A 19,784-nucleotide genomic window follows, 5' to 3' on the forward strand; every position below is an offset into this window, starting at 1 on the left:
AATAGAATCTTCAGACACGACTAATTGAGTCTGATCACCGAGCACCACTGCACTTCGACTGGGGCTCTGTGCTCGTTTCGCCATTCTGGCCATCGAGATTCGCTGAATCGGTGGTTCTCGTCTCCGACAGCGCATCTTCTTTTTCTGGCAGCCTTTAATTCTACGCTGTTTATGTGGTCTAAGTTTGTGTATGTGCATTCTGAAGCTGGTAAACGCGTTGTCTGCATTCGAAAACAGACGGGTGAATTTTATATCAATTTATTTTTTCTCTATGAATTGTTGCCAAGACCCTTGTCTACATATGCTGTGAATGTAATATGCCCGTTATCCTGGGAGATTGGAATGCAAAATCCTGCAAGTAAAGCAAGTACAGTATTTGATATTCTGCAGTCTTTCCAAGGACATGAAATCATACCTGGAATTTCAGCAGCCCCACGAGTACACATGGACAGACATCCTCTTAATAATGTATTAAATATATGTTTCCCAAGTACCTCATTTCTGTATAGTTAGGAGCCTTAAAATCATAACATTGTCCTGGTTTTTAAATCAACTCATGTTCCAGTGCTTGTTCCAATGTAGAAAGAGAAAGTGGATCCCTTCTTTGTTAAAATAGTTTGTTCATGTTCAGACATTGATGCCAATGTCCATACACGTTCTCCTTTCATTTGCATTACCTTTCAGCGTAGTAATTATTTGAATTCAGCTGGCAGTTATCTTCATTTGTTAGTTGGAAGGTAATTTTTCTTTTTCCTTTGGGAGAGAAATCGACTGTGAAAAGCGTGCCGCAGGTGAACTGGAGGAATTTTCCACACAACTTCCTTCTCTACGGGGAGCGCATTGGTGATCATTGTTGCCTGGCTACCTGTGTTTGTTCTGTCTGGAGTGTGACTGAGGGAAGTGGCAGCAGGGACTCCAGTCCTTTTGTGTAGTTAGCACCCGCGCACTACTCCGCTGCACTGGGCCCAAAGGCCCCGGGACGGATACGGCAGCCATGTTGTTGTACGGCGCTCGGCCCGCTTCCTCACTACGCCTCCCTCTTTGTTCGGAGACGGCGCTGTTGTGTTTAACCAAGGCGGGCCCGTCCGCAGTTCCCCAAGACCACTGCCCCTTTTGTTTGCTTGTTTCTGTGGCTGTCAGCAGTTGGGGCCTGCTGGCTGGAAGCTGCAAGTTCTCTAGCTTTGAGGGACTGAGAGAAGTGAAACATCGCAGTATAACCAATGAACTCTGGCGGGACTTGGGTGGTGGTTTGACATGCCTGTCAGGGCTGAATCAAGGGCTGTTTCACGTGTTTCGCCCACAGAAAAGGGGAACATGCAAAACCAACCAATTCCAAGTATTAAAGCTCCTCAATGTCATAATGGAGGCCGACGTTTGTTTCTGTTCGTGTCTTGGGCATTGCTGAGAATTTGGACTGGTTATATTTCCCAGCAATGTGTGCTGGTGGAGCTAGAATTGTCCCCCCTTTTTTTTTGACAGGACTTGAAGGAATTTGTGCTGTGCAACCAAGTTTAATAATTTAGACAAGGAACTTGTAATGTCCCTTCAGCTAACAGGCTCATAACTCATTCTTATAAATTAAATTACAAAATTACGGATGTCACCAAATTGCTAGTTAAACGGTTTGACTTTATGGGCCTGAAGATGAACAAAATGTGCTTGGCATTCCAGAAATGGCTCATTACTTAGTGTCCATTACAGTTTAATGTGCACAGGTCTTTCTGGGGGTATGTCAGTCCCAAGCTTTCTTCCCACAGTTCTGTGAGAGAACCTTTGGCTGGAATTCCTCCCAAGAGCAGCCTGGGTTGCGTCACACATCGAACCCGCCCGAGCTCTTCAGGAAATCAAAGGCCTGGAGACACACAGGCGGGATATCGATACGTGGCTAGATTTGGAAATGTCAGGGAGAACAGTCGAAGAGAGGGATTTTACAGGGCAGGAAGTTTTGGACCCAGTGCACCTCCAGAACCTCTGCCCCCTTTCTCTTATCCCTATTCTCACAAATGTGCTCTGCCTTGACCCTGCCGGCCTCCTCTCCCCCTTGTTACTGCTAAATAAGGCCGATGCAGTCAGTGCAGAAACTTAGCAAATGTAGAGAGCCTGGAGAATTTTCAGACCCGGAGTCACAATGGATTTAACGAGGATTAGGAGATGAGTTGCTTCTTCTGTCTCTTTAACAAAAAAAGCGAAAAGAAAGAAAGAGGGTCCAAAATCCCTACAATGTGTTGTTCGGTGCCCCAGCACCTCGTTACAGGAGTGTATTTTTTGTGGTCTCCCCACTTTAACAATTCCACATTCCGTGCGGTTTCACTGATGACAGTTGCATGGCTGCTTTTCTGAACGTGCTTCTTTAGACTAGTTGGCAGAGGGTTTTTTTATTTTAGTTCTGAGTTTTACAATCCTGAAATAGAATATGACTTTGGCACCTTCCACTTATAATCAGGATTTTTAAAGTGTCTGTGGAGTCATTATCTACTTTGTGGTTTATGACTTAGTAGGTGTGCCACATGATGAAGACCAATTTCCTTATTTATTATATAAATTATTTTTTCATTTAGTTTTTACTTTCTTGAATCACATTGGCACTGACCTGCATGTGTGTGTGTGTGTGTGTGTGTGTGTGTGTGTGTTTGTAGGGTGGGTGTGGTGACAACACACTTAGAATCACTTCCAGAATGAATGGCTGGTTAACCTGTGGAACAAAGCCTTAAATGCAAAAGACGTGGTCAGCCTGCTTTTGCGTCCGGTTCCTGTTGGGGTTGACAAACAAGGCTCTGGTTTCTCCCGACATACCGTGCATTCTTTTCACCCTTTTTCCTGGAGTTTAGAAAGGCTTGCTTCTCCTCCCACCCAGAAGTGATCGTGTAGCAGAAAAGGCACACAAAGCTCGGAGGGTTATTCAGTTTGTTCTGTGCTCTCTTGCCCATGGGCTGTTTGTCTAGTAATTCAACTCAGATGTGGGGAATCCAAAAACATGTTTGCTTGAATGAAATCCACCCCCTCCGCCCATACTTGCCAAGGACCGTGCTTTTCTTAGCCGTGTTCCAACTTTAACAGCCTAGCGTGGTACAGCCACTTCTGCCTCTGTCAGGTCAAATGGCTCCACAGATGGGCACCTTGTGCGCACACTGGCTTAGCGAGTTCTCGCTATTTTTCACCTTCCTGTAACCATGTCAGTTTTTGCCCAGCATTGCCCTGGCTGGGACGGGCAGACATGAGAATGGAGGGGCATTTTTGAGTTGGTCCAGGTCTCCCGTCTCCTGGCTCGATTTAAAGAATGTGATTTCTGTTCATGCAGGAAAGTTTGTCTGGGTCCAAACCCCCAAACTGCTAAATGCCTGAAGTGTATGCCTTTGCACTGTGTCTATTTGGATGTCATTTATTTTAAAGATTAGGCTTCTAGAACATCTCTCAGTATCTGATGGTATGATTACAGTGTTATGTACATATGGCGGTCTGCTCATTTGCATAAATGTATTTAATGGTCCTGCAGAACTTTCAGCCTGCCTTGTTAACCTCCCTCCCTGGCCCGACCACGGTCACGCTGCAAAATGTAATGGAGTGTGAGTCAGTTCGGAGTAGCCATCTTAGCTGGCTAACTTAAAGAACTTGTTTTTATCTGATAGGGGTTTGAACAGGCCTCCACATGATCTCACTGGTTTAGTGGTCTAGAAGGCTGGGAAGCTCACCAGTTGAAAATGCGTAAATTCACTGCTCTGTGTGACATCATTCTCTGCCATTCTCCCTGTTATTGTTCCAGACCTTAATAATTGGAAAATGTAAAATATAATAATAATAATTAATTGCCATAACCTCAGAGCTGATTGTAGCAATGGTATCAAATCATGAATTGGAACACTTTATCAGATGTTTTCATAAAAATCTTTCCTGCACACCAGGTTTCTTTGACAATCAGTAATTATATGTACATGCAGTAGTTTCTGTACCAAATTGTCAATAATGAGGGAACCCTGGGGTCAGGGTTACAGGGCACCCGCTAGCCAAAATCTCCCTCCACAACACAGCCTGCTTAGTAACGGGCGCGCTGCTCTCCTGCCCCCCGTGGCCGTCCGTTGGACCCCGGGAGCAGGGCCGGGCTGGGCTGGGCTGGGCTGGGCTGGGCTGGGCCGGGCCGGGCCGGGCCGGCAGGCTCTGTCTGCAGGCCGGGCGTGAGTGTCAGCACGCAGGCTTACGGAGCGGTCCGTGTTGACACTGCGCTGCGTCCTGCCAGCCCGGCTGCCGGCCCCGGGATTGTCTGAGCGGGGAGGAATGCTGCTGGCCACATTGTTTGTTCACGCTCCAGTGGTCTGTACGGCCAGATGAGGTGACCAGTCAAAAAAAAGAGTGTGAGTTATCACACTCTCCCTCTCTGCCTCTCTCTGTCCCTCGTGTTCTGTGCTTCTGTAAACAAGGATGACCAACAAATGTAAGCTGTAAGGATGTTTTTTAAAAATATATTTTAAGGTATTTTTAAGCATTTAAAAACATACAAGTGGTAAGTAGCGGGTCAAAATGTTCTTGTGTTTATTCTACTGCAAATTGACTGACTGTTCTGGGCATTGTTTGACTTGCATGAATTTCTTTCCCCCCAATTTATTCATTTTTTTCAAAAGCTGGTTGAAATGCTGCACGGCTTGCCAAAATTTGTTATCAATCTTCGACATCAGATCGGTGTTAACACACGAACAGTGTATTCCAAGTTATTAATTATTGACAACTACAATTTCCAATTCTCACTGAAGTGCTGCCCAAAATGTCTTGGCACCCAGGTCTGGGGGTCTGAAGCAGGAGTGCTGCAGTATGTATAATGCAGTGAATATTTTACCTTCACAAGGCCGTGGTGAAGCGCTGAACCTTGTGGCACAAAGCCCCTAATGTTTTAACCCCCACAGGAAACCAGCGTTTTTTCCCCCTGCAGTTGGGTCTTTGTAGGAACAATTTCTCTGCTTCTTTCTGGATCTTTCTCTTTTGCAGAGCCTCATTATTATCAGTAAAGTCATTATAAAATGCAAACAGCCTTTCATAAAAGTAAAATAAAGTTTGCATGGGATAAAGAGAGCAGGGGAAGGGTGGTCGTTTAGAAGCATGCAAGAGATTTGGAACAATTTGGGCAGCGTGGACTGAGTGCCTGGGATAGCTCAATGCGAACCTTGTTCCTTGGTGAAGCACAGTGGTTAGAGGAGAGGAGGAGAGTGGAGAGGTCGAACACGCTTGCCTGGGAAGGAGTCGGGCTGGGGGGGGGTGGGGAGGTTAGACTCAAGGAACAAGACTCCATTCTCCCCTGGCCCTCCCATGTGACAGCCCGGGCCAACAAGCAGCCCTTTCAGCCGGGCAGCCAGGGGAAATGAGCGCAGCGCTGAACACTGCCTAATGAAAGGAGAGACGCTGCTGATTATTGCCATCATCGTCCCGGGCAGGTCTGCGAGCAGCAGTCCAGCCGGAGTTTTGGGCAGAGGCGCACTTCTGGCACTCCTGGCCACAGTTAAAATAGCTGAAATAACAATGCTCTGGCGGCTCCGGCAACAGAGCGGCTTTAACCCCTCCTGGGCCAGACAGGTGTGCCCCAGCCCTCCTCCCTCCCGCCCCGAGTTGACAGGGCTCTGTGTGCCACACTGGGTGTCGTGTGCTGGTAGCTAGCGAGGCGCCACTGTGTTTATTGAGCTTTTCTCCGTCCACCATTTTCCAGGAGCTCCATAGCTTTTTTTTTAGGGGTTAGTGAAATGGCTTTCCCGAATTGCCAAAAAATTTACTGAAAACTTCACTTGGGAGGTGGGGTGTGACGACCTGTTTCTAAATGGCACTGTTCAAGAATAACGACCAGTTGATTGACCTTCAATAGGACGTTAAGAAGTTATGGTCATTTCTGTGAATTGATACTGAGGTAGTAGTATGTTGTTGATTTAGTACTGTAGTGAGATGAACAGTTGTTGGTAGATTGCTAGACGGAGTCATGTTTTTGGTGGGGGTGTATTTAATGCTGTGATTTCTGGCTCTGAGGCACAGTTGTTTTGTCCTTTGGGCTGAACAAACAGTTCTCTCCTCTAGCAATGGGCAGTAATAGTCTTGGCAGGCCGGCCCAGTTTTTTTTCTTTTGTTTTTTTTGGAGCTCATTGGTGGCTGTCCAGATTGCATCATAAGGCCCGTCACACGCACAGCCGTATGCTGTTTACCAGAGATACCGGCGGCCATGCCGGCTCAAGTGCCCGGCTGTGTTTCCACTAAGGCCTGTCTGTGGAAGTGGAAGGCAGAGGTGCTGATGTCTGACTGGGCCCAGCCTCCAGGCCTGTTTGGCAGCCTGACCAGCCTCTGGGTGTGTCAGCAGACCTGTTTGCTCTCAACCACCTCTGCCAACTGTGCAACTGGTGTTTATTTCCAGGCAGAGCAAGGGCATATGAGGCACATCTGCCTTTCAAAGCTTGAAGGGATTATTCTCTCACACCTCCTGAATTCTCTTTTAGGAACGTTACTGATTCACACAAGCAATATTCTGGGGCATGAGTTTTTTTCCCCCCAAGAGAGTGAATGTGGAGTAATGGCCGTACATCGGCTATCGTCAATCCGAGGAACCGTACCGTTTCAGTGTAGAATTATGATCATCCTCTGTCATATCCTTCCCCTTAATCCTAAAATCTCCTATTCCTCTCCCTCCCACAGTCCAACAAGGTCCCCGTTGTGCAGCACGCCCACCACGTGCATCCGCTGACGCCACTCATCACCTACAGCAACGAACACTTCTCCCCCGGGACCCCTCCTTCGCACCTGTCCCCGGAGATCCTCGACCCAAAGACAGGTACACACCCCTTCCTCCCGCCGCTCCGCCTGTCGGCCAATCCCGCATGGCACTGGGTCTGACCGCCCCGCCCTCTCTCTGCCCCCCCTGCAGGCATCCCGCGGACGCCCCACCCCTCCGAGCTGTCACCGTACTACCCCCTCTCTCCCGGCGCCGTGGGGCAAATCCCACACCCTTTGGGCTGGCTGGTTCCGCAGTAAGTCTCTCAGCCCCCATCCTGTGTGTACGTGCCTGAGTAATCATTGAAAATGCAGTTTAGTCAATAGTAGACTAACTCCACTGGTCCCTCTATACATATTTCTGTTTATTATTTTTTATCGTCAACTATGCTCGTGGAGTATGTTCTTCTCAGAAATATTACTTGGAATGCTTACTTGGAGGCTAATAAATAATAATAAAATAAAAAAGAATTATTATCCAAAGAAATGTGCGTTTTGACGTGGACCTCGAATTGATTGTAACGGTGCTGTTGTATACGCACAAGGTCGCAGTTGATGAGAGGTCGATCAGCATGGGTGCGTTACGTGTCTAATGTGTTTATGATGGTTCTCACTGCTACCTCCTCTCTCCCAGGCAAGGCCAACATATGTACTCTATTCCCCCGGGGGGGTTCCGGCACCCATACCCTGCGCTTGCCATGAATGCGTCCATGTCCAGGTGAGCGTCTCCCCCTCTCCCATTGTCAAATGGGTCAACTCCGTCTCCCTTAAGAAGTGGACCTTTTTGTGTGTGGTGCCTCTGCTCTGGTTGTGCGATTCCATTGCTATGGTTGTTTGGTGTGACCTGATTCGTTGCATTACTTCACAGCTCTTGTTTGGGTAACCCTGAAACAAATTGCACACAAAGACATGTGAAGCCACAGCGAATGTTGTAAGCTTTCGTTAGTGTCGGCGTAGTAGGTTTGGAGCTGTAGTTTTGGTGGGGTTGGTTGGGTGGTGGGGGGGGTACTTCAAACATTCTGAGTTTAATAGGACCTCTAGCTGTGAGCATGTTCAGCAAGAGAACAGATTTTGGCATGAATACAAAGAAGGTCTCTTTACTCTCCAAAGACAACGGAGAGAGACCATCAGCATTCTAAAGTGGCTTCGCACATCCAGGGTAACCCTGAAAACCTCTCGCTATTCCCTCTTTGAGTAAATGGTACCGTGTTGGATTAAAGATGTGAAAATCTCTGCTCTACGCTTGAGCCGGGATGCTGAGCCGCTCCACTACACGCAGAAAGAAGAAAGGCTTGCGCCATCGATCGGGAGGAATCAAACCTCATCTAAAAACCGACACCTCCCATCTAATTGAGCTTTCTGCACCACTCTCGAACATGGAGAATTGCGCAATTTAAAAGTTTGTACAGAGCCTTCCTGTCCATGTATGAGCTGAAATATTAATGGCAGCCCTTGCATAACCAATCGCAAGCGTTTATCCGCTCAACGCAGCCCGGCGTACAGCCGCACTCTCGTCTCCGCTCTCCCCCTGCTCCCTCAGAAGCGCGTGGCGGGTTTCTGTCCTGTCCTTTGTGTTGACGCTCCTCGCTTGGATGTCTTCAGATGTGATATCCCACGTGGTGTTCGCTGGCACGCCACGCCACGTTCCAGCCTGGTTCCTGCTCATGCATCACCAATATTAATTCCATTGTGTTCAAAGAAGACAGTCGGAAGGAAAGGGGAACTGGGGAGGGAGAAGGGACGCGTTTCTCCCTTTTTAAACTCGGGAGGAAAAGAGAGCTGCCTCTCGTCTCCCAGCGGAGCTAGAACTGCCTTGTCAGCCCATTGCCGGCTTCAAAACAAATCATTTTAAAAGCTCTAATTGATCATAATTGCACCTCTTTGCATGTTTCTTTCCCTCTTGAAAATCGGTTGCACAAGTGATTATATTTGGGGTTCTTTTTTATTTTTTTTTGCTGTTGTTGTTGGTTCTTGTTCCCATTCTGTGCGAGACTCTTTATGGACGCAGCTGTTTCCATTTTAATGAGAAATCTGTCATTTTCATGCCTTTGACGCAAGAATTAATATAAGCGGAGGAAAGGACTACAATCGTGTGCTAAGAATTTATAAGAGGGGTGGGGACCACAACTCCATCCCCTCCCCTGTTCTAGGATTGAGAATAGTTGTGCGCATTAACACTATTGATAAAATGTCACTTATTTTGGAGAAAAAAGAGTGCAGATGAGTTATTTGCTCCCTGCCCAACCAGAGAAAGGGTTTTCCTCTTTTTCTGCCCAATTTCAAATACCCATTCATGTAAATATATCGCACTCATTGCTGCAACCTTTGCTGTCAATTTGGGTGAGTGCATCTCCAATGAAGCCCATGAAGTTTGCCATGCAGTAGTTTGCAAGTCGAACTCGCACAGACAGGAGTTGGAGGAAGATGTCATTGTACAGATTTTGAATCACCAGCAGGGGTCGGTGATGCACATTGAGACACTGTCATCCCAGCTGACTTGAGCCCTTCCTTCCTTGTGTGACACCAGAGCCAATTGAGTTGCCCTATGAGGTTACCAGTTACTACAGTTTGCAGTGGCGTGATCCAGATTCAATACCCATCCACACGTGAACGGTGCCTTAACCTGATGAACTAACCAGCAGCCCATCCAGAAAAAAAGGCCCCAGTGTGCTTACGAACAACAGAATCATACCTTCATTTGATATTCTCTTTTATAGCACTGTTTCATCTCACCCGTCGTGGTAGACAGGTTTTTTATTTGATATTAAGTGAGCAAAGCAAATGTTGGAGTCTTGCATGGAAATATGGATGTAAAATAATTTGCTGCCAGCAAGGAACATTAAGTGACAATGTTCCATTGTACATTCCCTACCTTGGCGAAGGGGAAATTAGCATCGTCAGGTTTCCTCATGCTGGGAGCTGTGTGAAATGTTCTTAGGCTTGAAACTGGTGGTGAGAGAACCCAGTACAATTGTCAGGTCCCCATTACCATGGCAACAACATGATTCATAATTTTCTTCTGGGTTGCAAAAAGGCTCTTTTTGAAGGATTTGAACGAAATTTCACGGATCCAAACCCCTTTGGAACTATGTAACTGTATGTAAAGGGTAAAAGAGGAGGACTCTAACAGTAATGTGTTCTTCTGTGCCCGCAGCCTGGTGTCCAGCCGGTTTTCTCCTCACATGGTGCCTCACCACCCCCACGGGCTGCACCAGACTGGCATCCCTCACCCCGCCATCGTCTCGCCCGCCATCAAGCAGGAGCCCAACAACGAGAGCTCCGTCATTCACTCGTGAGTTTTCCCCTTCAACCCGGCTCCACTCTACCACACTTTGGCTGTAGTACTTGTGCGCTCAGCTGACTTTTCGGTCAATAGCTTCAGATAAACGTTCAGATGAAGTTGGTGTGTGTGTAAGGGGCCTATGTGGCATTCCCTGACCCAGGGGTCCACTGTGCTTCTCCAGGAAGTCCCCAGGACCGGCGAAGAAGGAGGAAGACAAGAGGCCCCACATCAAGAAGCCACTGAACGCCTTCATGCTGTACATGAAGGAGATGCGGGCCAAGGTGGTGGCTGAGTGCACTCTGAAGGAGAGTGCTGCCATCAACCAGATCCTGGGCAGGAGGGTGAGTACACAACACCTGTCTGTCTTATCGCTGTCTGTGTCTGTGTCTGTATGTATACCTGTACGTGTACGTGTACGTGTATGTGTCTGTCTGTCTGTTTCCCAGTCTGTCTCTGAGTGCCTGTGTGCGTGTGTATGATGTGTGTGTGTGCTGGTTTGCATGTGCGTACTTGTTCATCGTGCTATGCGTTCCCAGTGAACCGTGACATTCTCTGGTGGCGTTTGTGTTGACAGTGGCACTCACTATCGCGGGAAGAGCAGGCCAAGTACTACGAGCTGGCAAGGAAAGAGAGGCAGCTGCATTCCCAGCTATACCCCGGCTGGTCGGCACGAGATAACTACGTAAGTAACACGCCCAATAGGCCTTCCCAGACACTTCCAGCTTTGCTTTAAACAACCAAGGAAATATCTAAGTGCACTCAACTGAAACGTGTCAATGTAAACCACATACAGTGTTCCCCCACCCCATGTATTAGATCCTGTTATTAGTCCCTTTGGTTTTATTCTAATACTGGTCTCACGTCCTTGACTGTTCTCTTTTGATGTGTACAGGGAAAGAGGAAAAAGAGGAAGAGGGACAATAAGACTGACTCCACTCCAGAAGGTAAGGTGGCCATTTCTTTTCTATCTGTCCTCTCTGAAGTTGAAGATGTGCAGCCAGTCCCGTTCACACAGGGATTTACAGCTGTAATTAGTTCAACGGATTCTGATACAGGAAACGCGTGTTAGCAGGAAGAGCGTGGAAGGATTCAAAGAATGTGCAAGACCAGATTAATGTACTAATATACAAAAAATGTTTTCTCTTGTTGTACAGAAAATATCTTTCTCTCTTCCGCAACTCTTCCTCCCTTACTAACCACCACTCCTCTGCACTTCTGACAAGCAGCATATGAGGTTCAGTGTTAACAGTGGCAGGTATGTCTGTTCTGGGTTCCTGACAGACGCCATATTGGCACCAGCACCAGGCTGCAGTGTGTTCTGGTCATTGTGACATGACTGATTTTTCCACAGCCATCTTCATTTTCTCCACAGTGGTGTTTTTGAGAATGCCCCATATGTAATCGGCCTTTGCCTGCCTGAGTGTCTTTTGAATGTGGCTGCTTGTTTGTGCCGGTGCTTAGAGTTGTGATTCTGTGTGTGCTGGCAGGATCCACATTACTTAACATTCCCATTGCTGTATTACACGCTTCATTCTGAGATTTCATTCATCTGCCAACAGATTGTTTGAAGTTTTGTTTCTTTGCGCAACAGTGCTCCTTTACTAACACGCAGCGCTTTTTCATTTGATCCATTTTTCATTTGTCTTCCAATAGAAAAATTACGGGAGGAGCTGTTTTTCGTGTTTTTTGGCTACTTTCCCTGACCTTCCAATTTATCCTCTCACGAGGCGTCTCCTTCACCGTTGTTAACGTTCTCAATTCCCCTTTGTCGTTCCAGACTTCTCCTCTCGGAATAAGAAGCAGTGCGTGCAGTATCTTCCTTCGGAGAAGATGTGTGACAGCCCCGCCTCCTCTCACGGCAGCATGCTGGACTCTCCGGCCACGCCATCGGCTGCCCTGGCCTCGCCAGCCGCCCCTGCCGCCACCCACTCCGAGCAGGCCCAGCCCCTGTCCCTCACCACCAAGCCCGAGGGCCGCTCACACCACCACTTCCCCCTGCCGGGCAAGCCCTCCGGGTCCTCCTCCTCCTCCTCCTCTTCCTCCACATCTTCCTCATCCTCCCAGCCCAGCATCTCCCTGCCCATTGGCAGCCAGTCTTCGCCCATCCTCTCTCGGCCAATCCCCTTCACCTCCCTGCACCATTCCATGCTGTCCCCGCCCACCTCCTTCCATCAGGCAGCTCTGCATTCCCATCATGCTTTGTTCCAATCACAGCCACTGTCCTTGGTTACCAAATCAACTGACTAAATAAAAATGAGCAATTCTCTTTTTTTCTTTCTATTATGCTGTATATTGCTTTTTACCTTTTATAGATATTAGACCAAGTTTTTTTTTTTTAAATGATGAAAAGGAAAAAAAAATATTATTGGTCAATATTTGACCACCACCTCTTTTTTGCTTCTCTCTATGAAACAAAATGTATTTTTTTGTAAAGTTTACCGCAGAACTGGTTTCTTTTCTCAATGCATTTATCCAATGTGCTACTTGTATAAAAGAACAAATGTAAAAAAGGTTTCTTTTTAAAAAACAAAACAAAAAAACCCTCTGTCTTTTTAGTTTAAAAACCTCTTTTAATGTTAGTTTGGCATTTTATTTCCGTACTGGCCAACCCTCTTTATTCCCTACAACTTCCCCCAACCCCCTCAATCTTAAGTGTGAGACTTCCCTTGAGATATGATAAATAAACCTTAAAATTGTTTCTTAAAAGCCTCGTTCTCTCTGTGTGTGGGAAATGAAATCTGAAATGTGACATGGCCTGGCTGGCCTGCTCTCCATGTGTTCTATTGAGAGTAGGTTCCTTTACAATGCAGCTGAGGTCAAAGGTCATCAGGCTTGTTCAAGTTTTTGGAACACTCGTTTGTTTTAACTGGCAACGGTTTGATGCTACAATCAACGCTTGGCTCATTCAAAACATCAAAGATAGATAGATTTTATTGAATTAACATTATTTTTCTGCCTCATTTGCATTTAATATAGAATTTCTCAATAATCGTTCTGCCCATTACATTACTGAGTTTGTAGCATTTTAGAAAGTTTCTGTTGAGGAAGATGACATTAATGACAAAGTTTATACATTACAAAAATGAATGTTAATTAGCTAACTACTAACAGTTAGACAAAGAATTGAATGCATAGAATATTATTTTTATGATATAAAATGACAGTAATATTTAACCTTTACCATGTCTGAATAGACAAGATGTAACAAAGAGGTTTAAATAAATGAGTGGGGGACTGCGTAACAGTCATGCTCTTACAGTTAAAGAATGAATAGATAACCTGCAGTATGTTATGGAAAAGTTCCCCTTTGCATTTACGGTACTTGTATCGCTTCCCCCGTTTCTGTTGCAGTGTCTCTAGCAAACGATGTGTCCGGAGTCTCTACTTCATTAGGTCTGGGTTTTGTGGAACAGCCGCCGGCATTGGCCCCTCATGCAGCTGCTTGGGCCTCCTTTAAATTCCTATCAGCCAGGAGAAGCAGCGGAACAAGGAAAATCCCTGCCTTTATTTTCCCAGGGTAACAGTTTGTGAAATTCCTGTGCAGTGGTGTCACAAATCAAGAATCAGCAGAGATTATGAAGCTAGAATAGTTGTTAGTTTCTGGTGCCATTAAGTACCTTATACACTGCACGGTTACAGAGGCCATCAAATTCAATCACTTTTGAGAGTGCAGTGAAAATATAGCATCCAGAATTGCCTATTAGGCATTTAGATATATTCAAGACTGTAGATATGTTATGATCATTTTTCCTCAAATGTCTTTTAGCAGGTGTCTTGAGTTTTTCTAAGACTAAATGCTTAGCAAGACGGTAAGTTTTTTTTTTTAAGTGAAAATTGCTGATAAATACTGGGAATACAGTGTTAGTAGGTCACAAATTTGTTAGAGGCAGGTTGTATATTAAATGCTGTAGTGTAAAGTAGTGTGCACCCTTTAGCTGATGTATTTACTGTTTGATAAACTGACCTCAAGTACATAAAATCTATGTATGACTTTTGTCCGTTGATTTATTTTTAAGGGTCAGTAGAAATTAATTGTACTATTATTTTTCTCAAAGAAAATTTGATGGGCAACCTAGGGTACTCCTCTTTATTAATTCTAATTCTGCATTTACTAGAAGGGGTCGGAGAGTATTTGGGAAGTATTACAACTCAATCTTTAATGGGATGAATTTAGGCAGTCCACACTGGAAACAATGCTGTGCCAGGATATGAAAATCTGGAGCCAGAAATACATACAATTAAAAAAATAAAATAAACATTTTCCTTCATGGAATGCAGTGTCCCAGAACAACGGCTAAAAAAGAAAAAAGAAAACGGGTCAAAACCCCCAAACTCCTTAAACACAGACACACACACACACACACACAAACCCCTCCCCCCAATTTTATTGCATCTTTATTTGCTGTTTGGCACAACGCAGAAGCTTTAATTAACTCGGAGGTAATGGGAGGTAGCCCCCGGGACCTCATTAGGCAATTCAATTAGAGAAAAATACACAAGGTAGGTTACGGCTTTCTGTGGCTTAGGGGACAAGGACCGCTGCCAGGGATGGACCAATTAGCCTCTAGCTGCGGGACTGGGCTGGAAGTGACACCGGCAATCCCTCACTGCGTTGACAGCAAGAGCCTGTGAGAGACACCAGCCTGTCCCCAAGAAAGAGGGAAAGAGCAGGTTTTTCTGCAAACTGCCAAGAAATAAATTGCTCGGCCAGATGATCGCCCATTCGCTCCCTGCTGGACAGTGCTATACCGACGGGAACGAGAGGCTCTCTATTTATACACTGCAGTGTGTAGCCTATCCATGTACCATACACACAGAACCTGCACATGCACACACCGTGCCAGGTAAACCTCTTCACTTCTTCTCACCTCCCTGCCCTTTGCCATGAATTCTTCTCTTTCAGGTGTGGAGGTGTCGACCAGTCCCCAGCTAAAAGTCATCACAGTATGGGGCTCATTCACAGTTGTTCTGTTTGGAGACATTTGAAGGGGTTGTGGCAAGCTGTCCCTTCTTGACCTATAGCACGTCCCAAAAACAGCTTAACCCTTCCCATCCAAAGAGCTGGACCGTGGATAAGGTGTCATTATTCAACTGTGCATGATAGCCTACATCTTACAAGGGAACTGGGATAAGGAGTGCATTCTAGCAGGTTCTAGCAGAAAAGAAAATGTCCATCTGTAATTTTAGAATGAAACCTATTTACCTTTGCACTTTGTATAAGAATGTGTATAAAGCATTACTAGAAAGAAGGCATACATATACAGTAGGTATTGTTCATAGTGTGAAAAATGTAATTGCGATTGGACGCACGTTTTAGGCCTCTAGACTGCTCTCCTTCACTGGGGTTCATTACCTTTTGAACTGCAGGCAGCGAGAGACAGACTGACGGACACATGGAGTATTCGTTTTGCTTTTGGCCTGCGGTGAGATAGCAAGCTGTCAATCCCCCACACATTTTTTTACCAACAATCATTAAACGGCAGAAGAATCTGCCGGCGTGCGTTTCAGACTCGCATCATCAGCGCGTCCCAGACAAGAGGCTGCGGTCTCCTGTGCCACAATTCTCTTTGCCCTCAGCCTGTACTCAGATCCATCACCAAAATTAGAGGTAATGAGTTGTCAAAAGCAGCCAGAAAAACCTGTTCCTTAAGGCGATGTGTATGCTACACAGTAGCAACACTCTGAACAGCTCTATAGGCTACTGTAAAACCCAGTGGCAGGAGAGCACACAACCCTTTGCTGACTACAGGTGTTTGTACCACAAATCACATTTGTGAAACTGAAGAAGTTTTCCAAATAACAATTAAGTATGCTGCGGGAAAGATTTTACAGTATGGATGTTACATTGCAAATTTTGTTTAGCTTAATTTATTGTTGAATTCAAATATTAAAATATTTCTGGATTGTACCACAATAGCATAATGGTAATTAAATAGTGTACATACAATAACTAAAATGTTGTATAATATTTGTTTAAAAGTGAGAAAAAGTATGTAACCCCCCCTCAAAAAAAAAAAAACTGGCTGATTGCCTCTTTATTTTATTTTTTATAGCCTTTTGAATTTGACATCTGCTCGCAATGCACGAGGTCAGATTTAATAAATGTTAATTTGCCTCATTAAATTCTTACACGCGCTTGCTGAGGTTCTTTTTCGGGGTCTCCTTTGATCTTATATTCGTGCCAGGTTAACCCTTTGATGTTTGGAAAGCATAGCTTGGACGTATGTGGTCTTTGCAGTACAGTTAGCCAGTTCTCAAAAAAGGACGAGATAGGGGCTAAAAACACCAACACACCAAAACTGTAACTATGGTTAAAATGGCCATGGGTTGATGGAATATAAACTGTTCCTCCAGCTATGTGAAAATTAATAATCCACCAAATGACATACTATCAAGAATTGTGATATAACTGATTGGCAAATGAATCCATGTTTATAAACTCTCAAGTGCATTGAAGATGAACAAATATTCACAGTACAGGGTTTGATTCATAGAGCGATTAAGAACAGGCTGTTGTTGCAGCTCATTTTTCGAAGAAAAATCAGCTTACTCAAACGTACACAGTAAAATGTTCAAAGTTAATTCAACTCTAAACGAGTACCGGGGTAGGCCTAGAGAGTAAACATTTGATTTAATATTAAATATTTGACTGTATTTGTCTGTTAGTTATAACAACAACACGTTCTATGTTTCTTAAATGTTTTGTGTGCTGTGTTATTTGCACAATTTAAAATATCTTATTACATTATTATATTCTTATGAAATCAGAATAACAAAATAACAGTTGAAGCCTTTCATTTTGGTGAGACTGGTGCTCAAATAACAGTTTTTATTGTGTGCCCTGTTGGACAGTGATAATGTATCAGTATGCAATAACTTGGCTTGTCTACATGTACACGATTAAGCATTTTTTACTCAATTTACACGCGCACACACTTCAAACAGCATGTTGTATTATGTTATGGGTTTGTTAAAAATAGCAATCGAATTTGAGAGCAAATTTTCCATCACTTGATGAGGATTCAATTCCATCCAAACCCAAAAGGTATAGTCACTTCATAAGACAGTTTTCTAATGAGGCACACAAACCATGCAAGCCTTTTATCTCTAAAACAGAGAGGGAGTGAGGTTGAGAGAGAGAGAGAGAGAGAGAGAGAGAGAGAGAGAGAGAGAGAGAGAGAGAGAGAGAGAGAGAGAGAGAGCGAGAGAGAGAGAGAGAGAGAGAGAGAACCAAATGAACAAATGCACATATTTGAATGACTGCACTGATAAAAATCAGAGCAGGCCTTACTGGTGTCACTGCAGCATGACAAGTATTTGAGATTGTGCATATGAATCTACTTGATTCCAAATTCATTCTCTTGCAATATATATTTTTTTCTCCATTGCGTAAAATGTCAGGATGCTGGCTTTACAGTCACAGGGAGGCCAGTGCATAGAAACATACACAAACCTCCTTTTTACAAAGTCACTGAAATACTTACCCTACATGTAAAGTCAAGTTGAATGCTTCATCCATTTGAATTAGAAAATAAATGTAGCTTGTGTAAATATAAAGCCTAACAGCCATTAATGATTCATTCAGATGTATTTCAGAAGCCACTGTTATCATAGTGTGTCTGTTAAGTACAGGATGTTGGAAATGTCAGGGATATTCCAGCATATTGCTATTCTCCAGCCTCCCCACTAAGAGATTAATTGATTGTTTCCCCCTCGTTCTCATTGAGTTTGACAAGACTCAGCTGGCACCTCTGTGGAGACAGGTATTTCTGACTGAGAGAAAAGGCAGGCCCTTTAATGTATTATTTATAACCATTTGACCTTAAAGACGGGAATGCAAATGCGACTCAAGAAATAGAAGGATCATTTGGCTTCTTAAATGTCAAATAGCATAATTAAGACTCATTTATTATTAGAACGCCACAGGTTCTTAATTTCCAGCTGAGGAGTAAAAATACCCCTAATTAACATTTGGCTAATTATCCTGTGCCCCAAGATCTCAAGATGGGGCAAATAAAATGGAGTCCAAAGAAGTAGCAAGTTATTAAGGATGATGCAAGTCTCCGAAAAAAATAAAGATTCTTATGCCTGGGTGCAAAGTTTTAGATTGGTGGCATGATGAAATCTGTCTGCCGGGATATAGTGTTGACAGGTCAGTAAAATGAAATTAGCACAGCACGGTCTTTCACTCCGGTTCTTTCAGGGTTCCTCAGGCGTGCATGCCCGATGATGTGTGCACCTGTGAGGTGTTTCAGCCAGAAGGAGCAGCGCTGGGGAATCACACAGTTTCCACGGTCCTCCCTAGTGAGGAGAGCAGTGGTGAAAATAGACAGGGGCAGGAAGTACACAAATTGACAGGATGAAAACAGATTAAAGGGCTGGAGACGCATGAAACGCTAATTTTTACCCTTCGTGATTAAAACTGAAAAAGACATCTGCTAGGAGACAGGCTGCTAACGGCTTGCGGCGTCTCGCTCAGATGCGCTTTCTGGACAGGATTTGAAGGTATGCGCTGATCATGAAAGGCGCTCATCTCGGCACATCGCCTCATTTGTTGTTTCCGTCCTCCCTGGCTCCCAAGCTCAGGCGGCCACGGAGTGGGGAAGGACGAACGTCACTTATAAAGGGTTGAAATTCAATCTGGCAGAATTTTTCGCTCCCTTTGACACAATTTTGATCTTCTTCCTTTGCCCTAGCTGAATCCTGCAGCGCGACAGCGCTGAAATTTTAATGCCCTGGCTGTTTGAAGCCAGGATGAAGAGATGAACCCAAGAGCTCTGCTAGACTGAGAGATGAGGCTTGCCTGTGTGCCATTGAAGGGAGGCACTCACATAGGGAGAGAGTAACCCAAAATATGTGCTGCTTCTTTCGTATGGCACACTGGCTTATTTACAGCAGGGACACTTTATACATTTCTCTTGTGGTCTGGCTGGTTAGAATGTCTTGCGGTTGGGTATAATTACTTGAAATGAAAACATTTCATTCAAATTTGGGGGCCCTCGACTGCTTTGCAGTTCTAAAATAGGTTTGACCACACAGGCATGCAGGTTTGAAGAAGCCTTTTTCTGAGTAGCTCTCACCACTAAGTTACATCAGTCTAACTTTAAACATGGTCCTCACCCTCTTCTGCGCCAGCAGAAAAGTGCCAGAGTAGAAACGACCACCATTCTGAACACCAGAACAATCAATTTAGGTCACTGCGGCCTGCTCAAATTACAATTGAATGAGCTCTAATGATAACCTTGCTTTCAACAGTTGCCACTTACCAGTGTATGAAAATGCTAAAATTGGCTTCAGATGCATTCAGAGAGAGCTGTGTTAGTAGTGATTCAGCAATTTACATATTTCAGTGCTATGTGTCATATTAAAAGAATGCTTATGTTTCATGTGAATCAGGTTTGTTGGAAATCTTTAGCTTTAAATAAAAGACAAAGAATTGTGCTTATTCCTTGGTATGTAGTCAGCCTTATAAGAATTTATCAGTCCCACAATGCATTGTTGAGCGGATGAAATTATGGGTGCTGAATGTGCATGTGTATTTTCTGAAAAAGTGAAATGGAATCTTGATCCTATGACACCAGGTTTCAAATAATGCAACATTGTTAAAACATTTTTTAGTTTGAAAAAAAAAAGACATCTGATCCAGATTGTAAAAGGTTGTAAAAAGAGGTTGCAGAAAGAGACATAAAGCATCTAAAAGATTACTTTTTTTACATAGATTACATAGTAATATAATACTAATCTAGTAATATTGTAATCTGAGTTTAGCTGC

General features: G+C 44.5%; 1 protein-coding gene across 2 annotated transcripts in view; it reads left to right on the plus strand.

Annotated features, from left to right (window-relative positions):
• tcf7l1b (transcription factor 7 like 1b) overlaps nucleotides 1–12,710 on the plus strand; it is a 43,651-nt gene extending 30,941 nt beyond the window's left edge. The window contains exons 5-12 of one of the 2 annotated variants that reach the window (XM_061260872.1): nucleotides 6,655–6,790; nucleotides 6,884–6,986; nucleotides 7,364–7,447; nucleotides 9,884–10,021; nucleotides 10,173–10,353; nucleotides 10,587–10,694; nucleotides 10,905–10,956; nucleotides 11,790–12,710. In XM_061260872.1, the coding sequence (XP_061116856.1) occupies nucleotides 6,655–6,790; nucleotides 6,884–6,986; nucleotides 7,364–7,447; nucleotides 9,884–10,021; nucleotides 10,173–10,353; nucleotides 10,587–10,694; nucleotides 10,905–10,956; nucleotides 11,790–12,259 (1,272 nt within the window). In that variant the 3' untranslated portion in view covers nucleotides 12,260–12,710. The remainder of the gene's footprint in view (nucleotides 1–6,654; nucleotides 6,791–6,883; nucleotides 6,987–7,363; nucleotides 7,448–9,883; nucleotides 10,022–10,172; nucleotides 10,354–10,586; nucleotides 10,695–10,904; nucleotides 10,957–11,789) is intronic. The other variant, XM_061260873.1, reaches the window with a different exon arrangement.
• The last annotated feature ends 7,074 nt before the right edge of the window (nucleotides 12,711–19,784 follow it).

Source organism: Conger conger, chromosome 11 (genome assembly GCF_963514075.1).
Source record: "Conger conger chromosome 11, fConCon1.1, whole genome shotgun sequence".
Taxonomy (NCBI): Eukaryota; Metazoa; Chordata; class Actinopteri; order Anguilliformes; family Congridae; genus Conger; species Conger conger.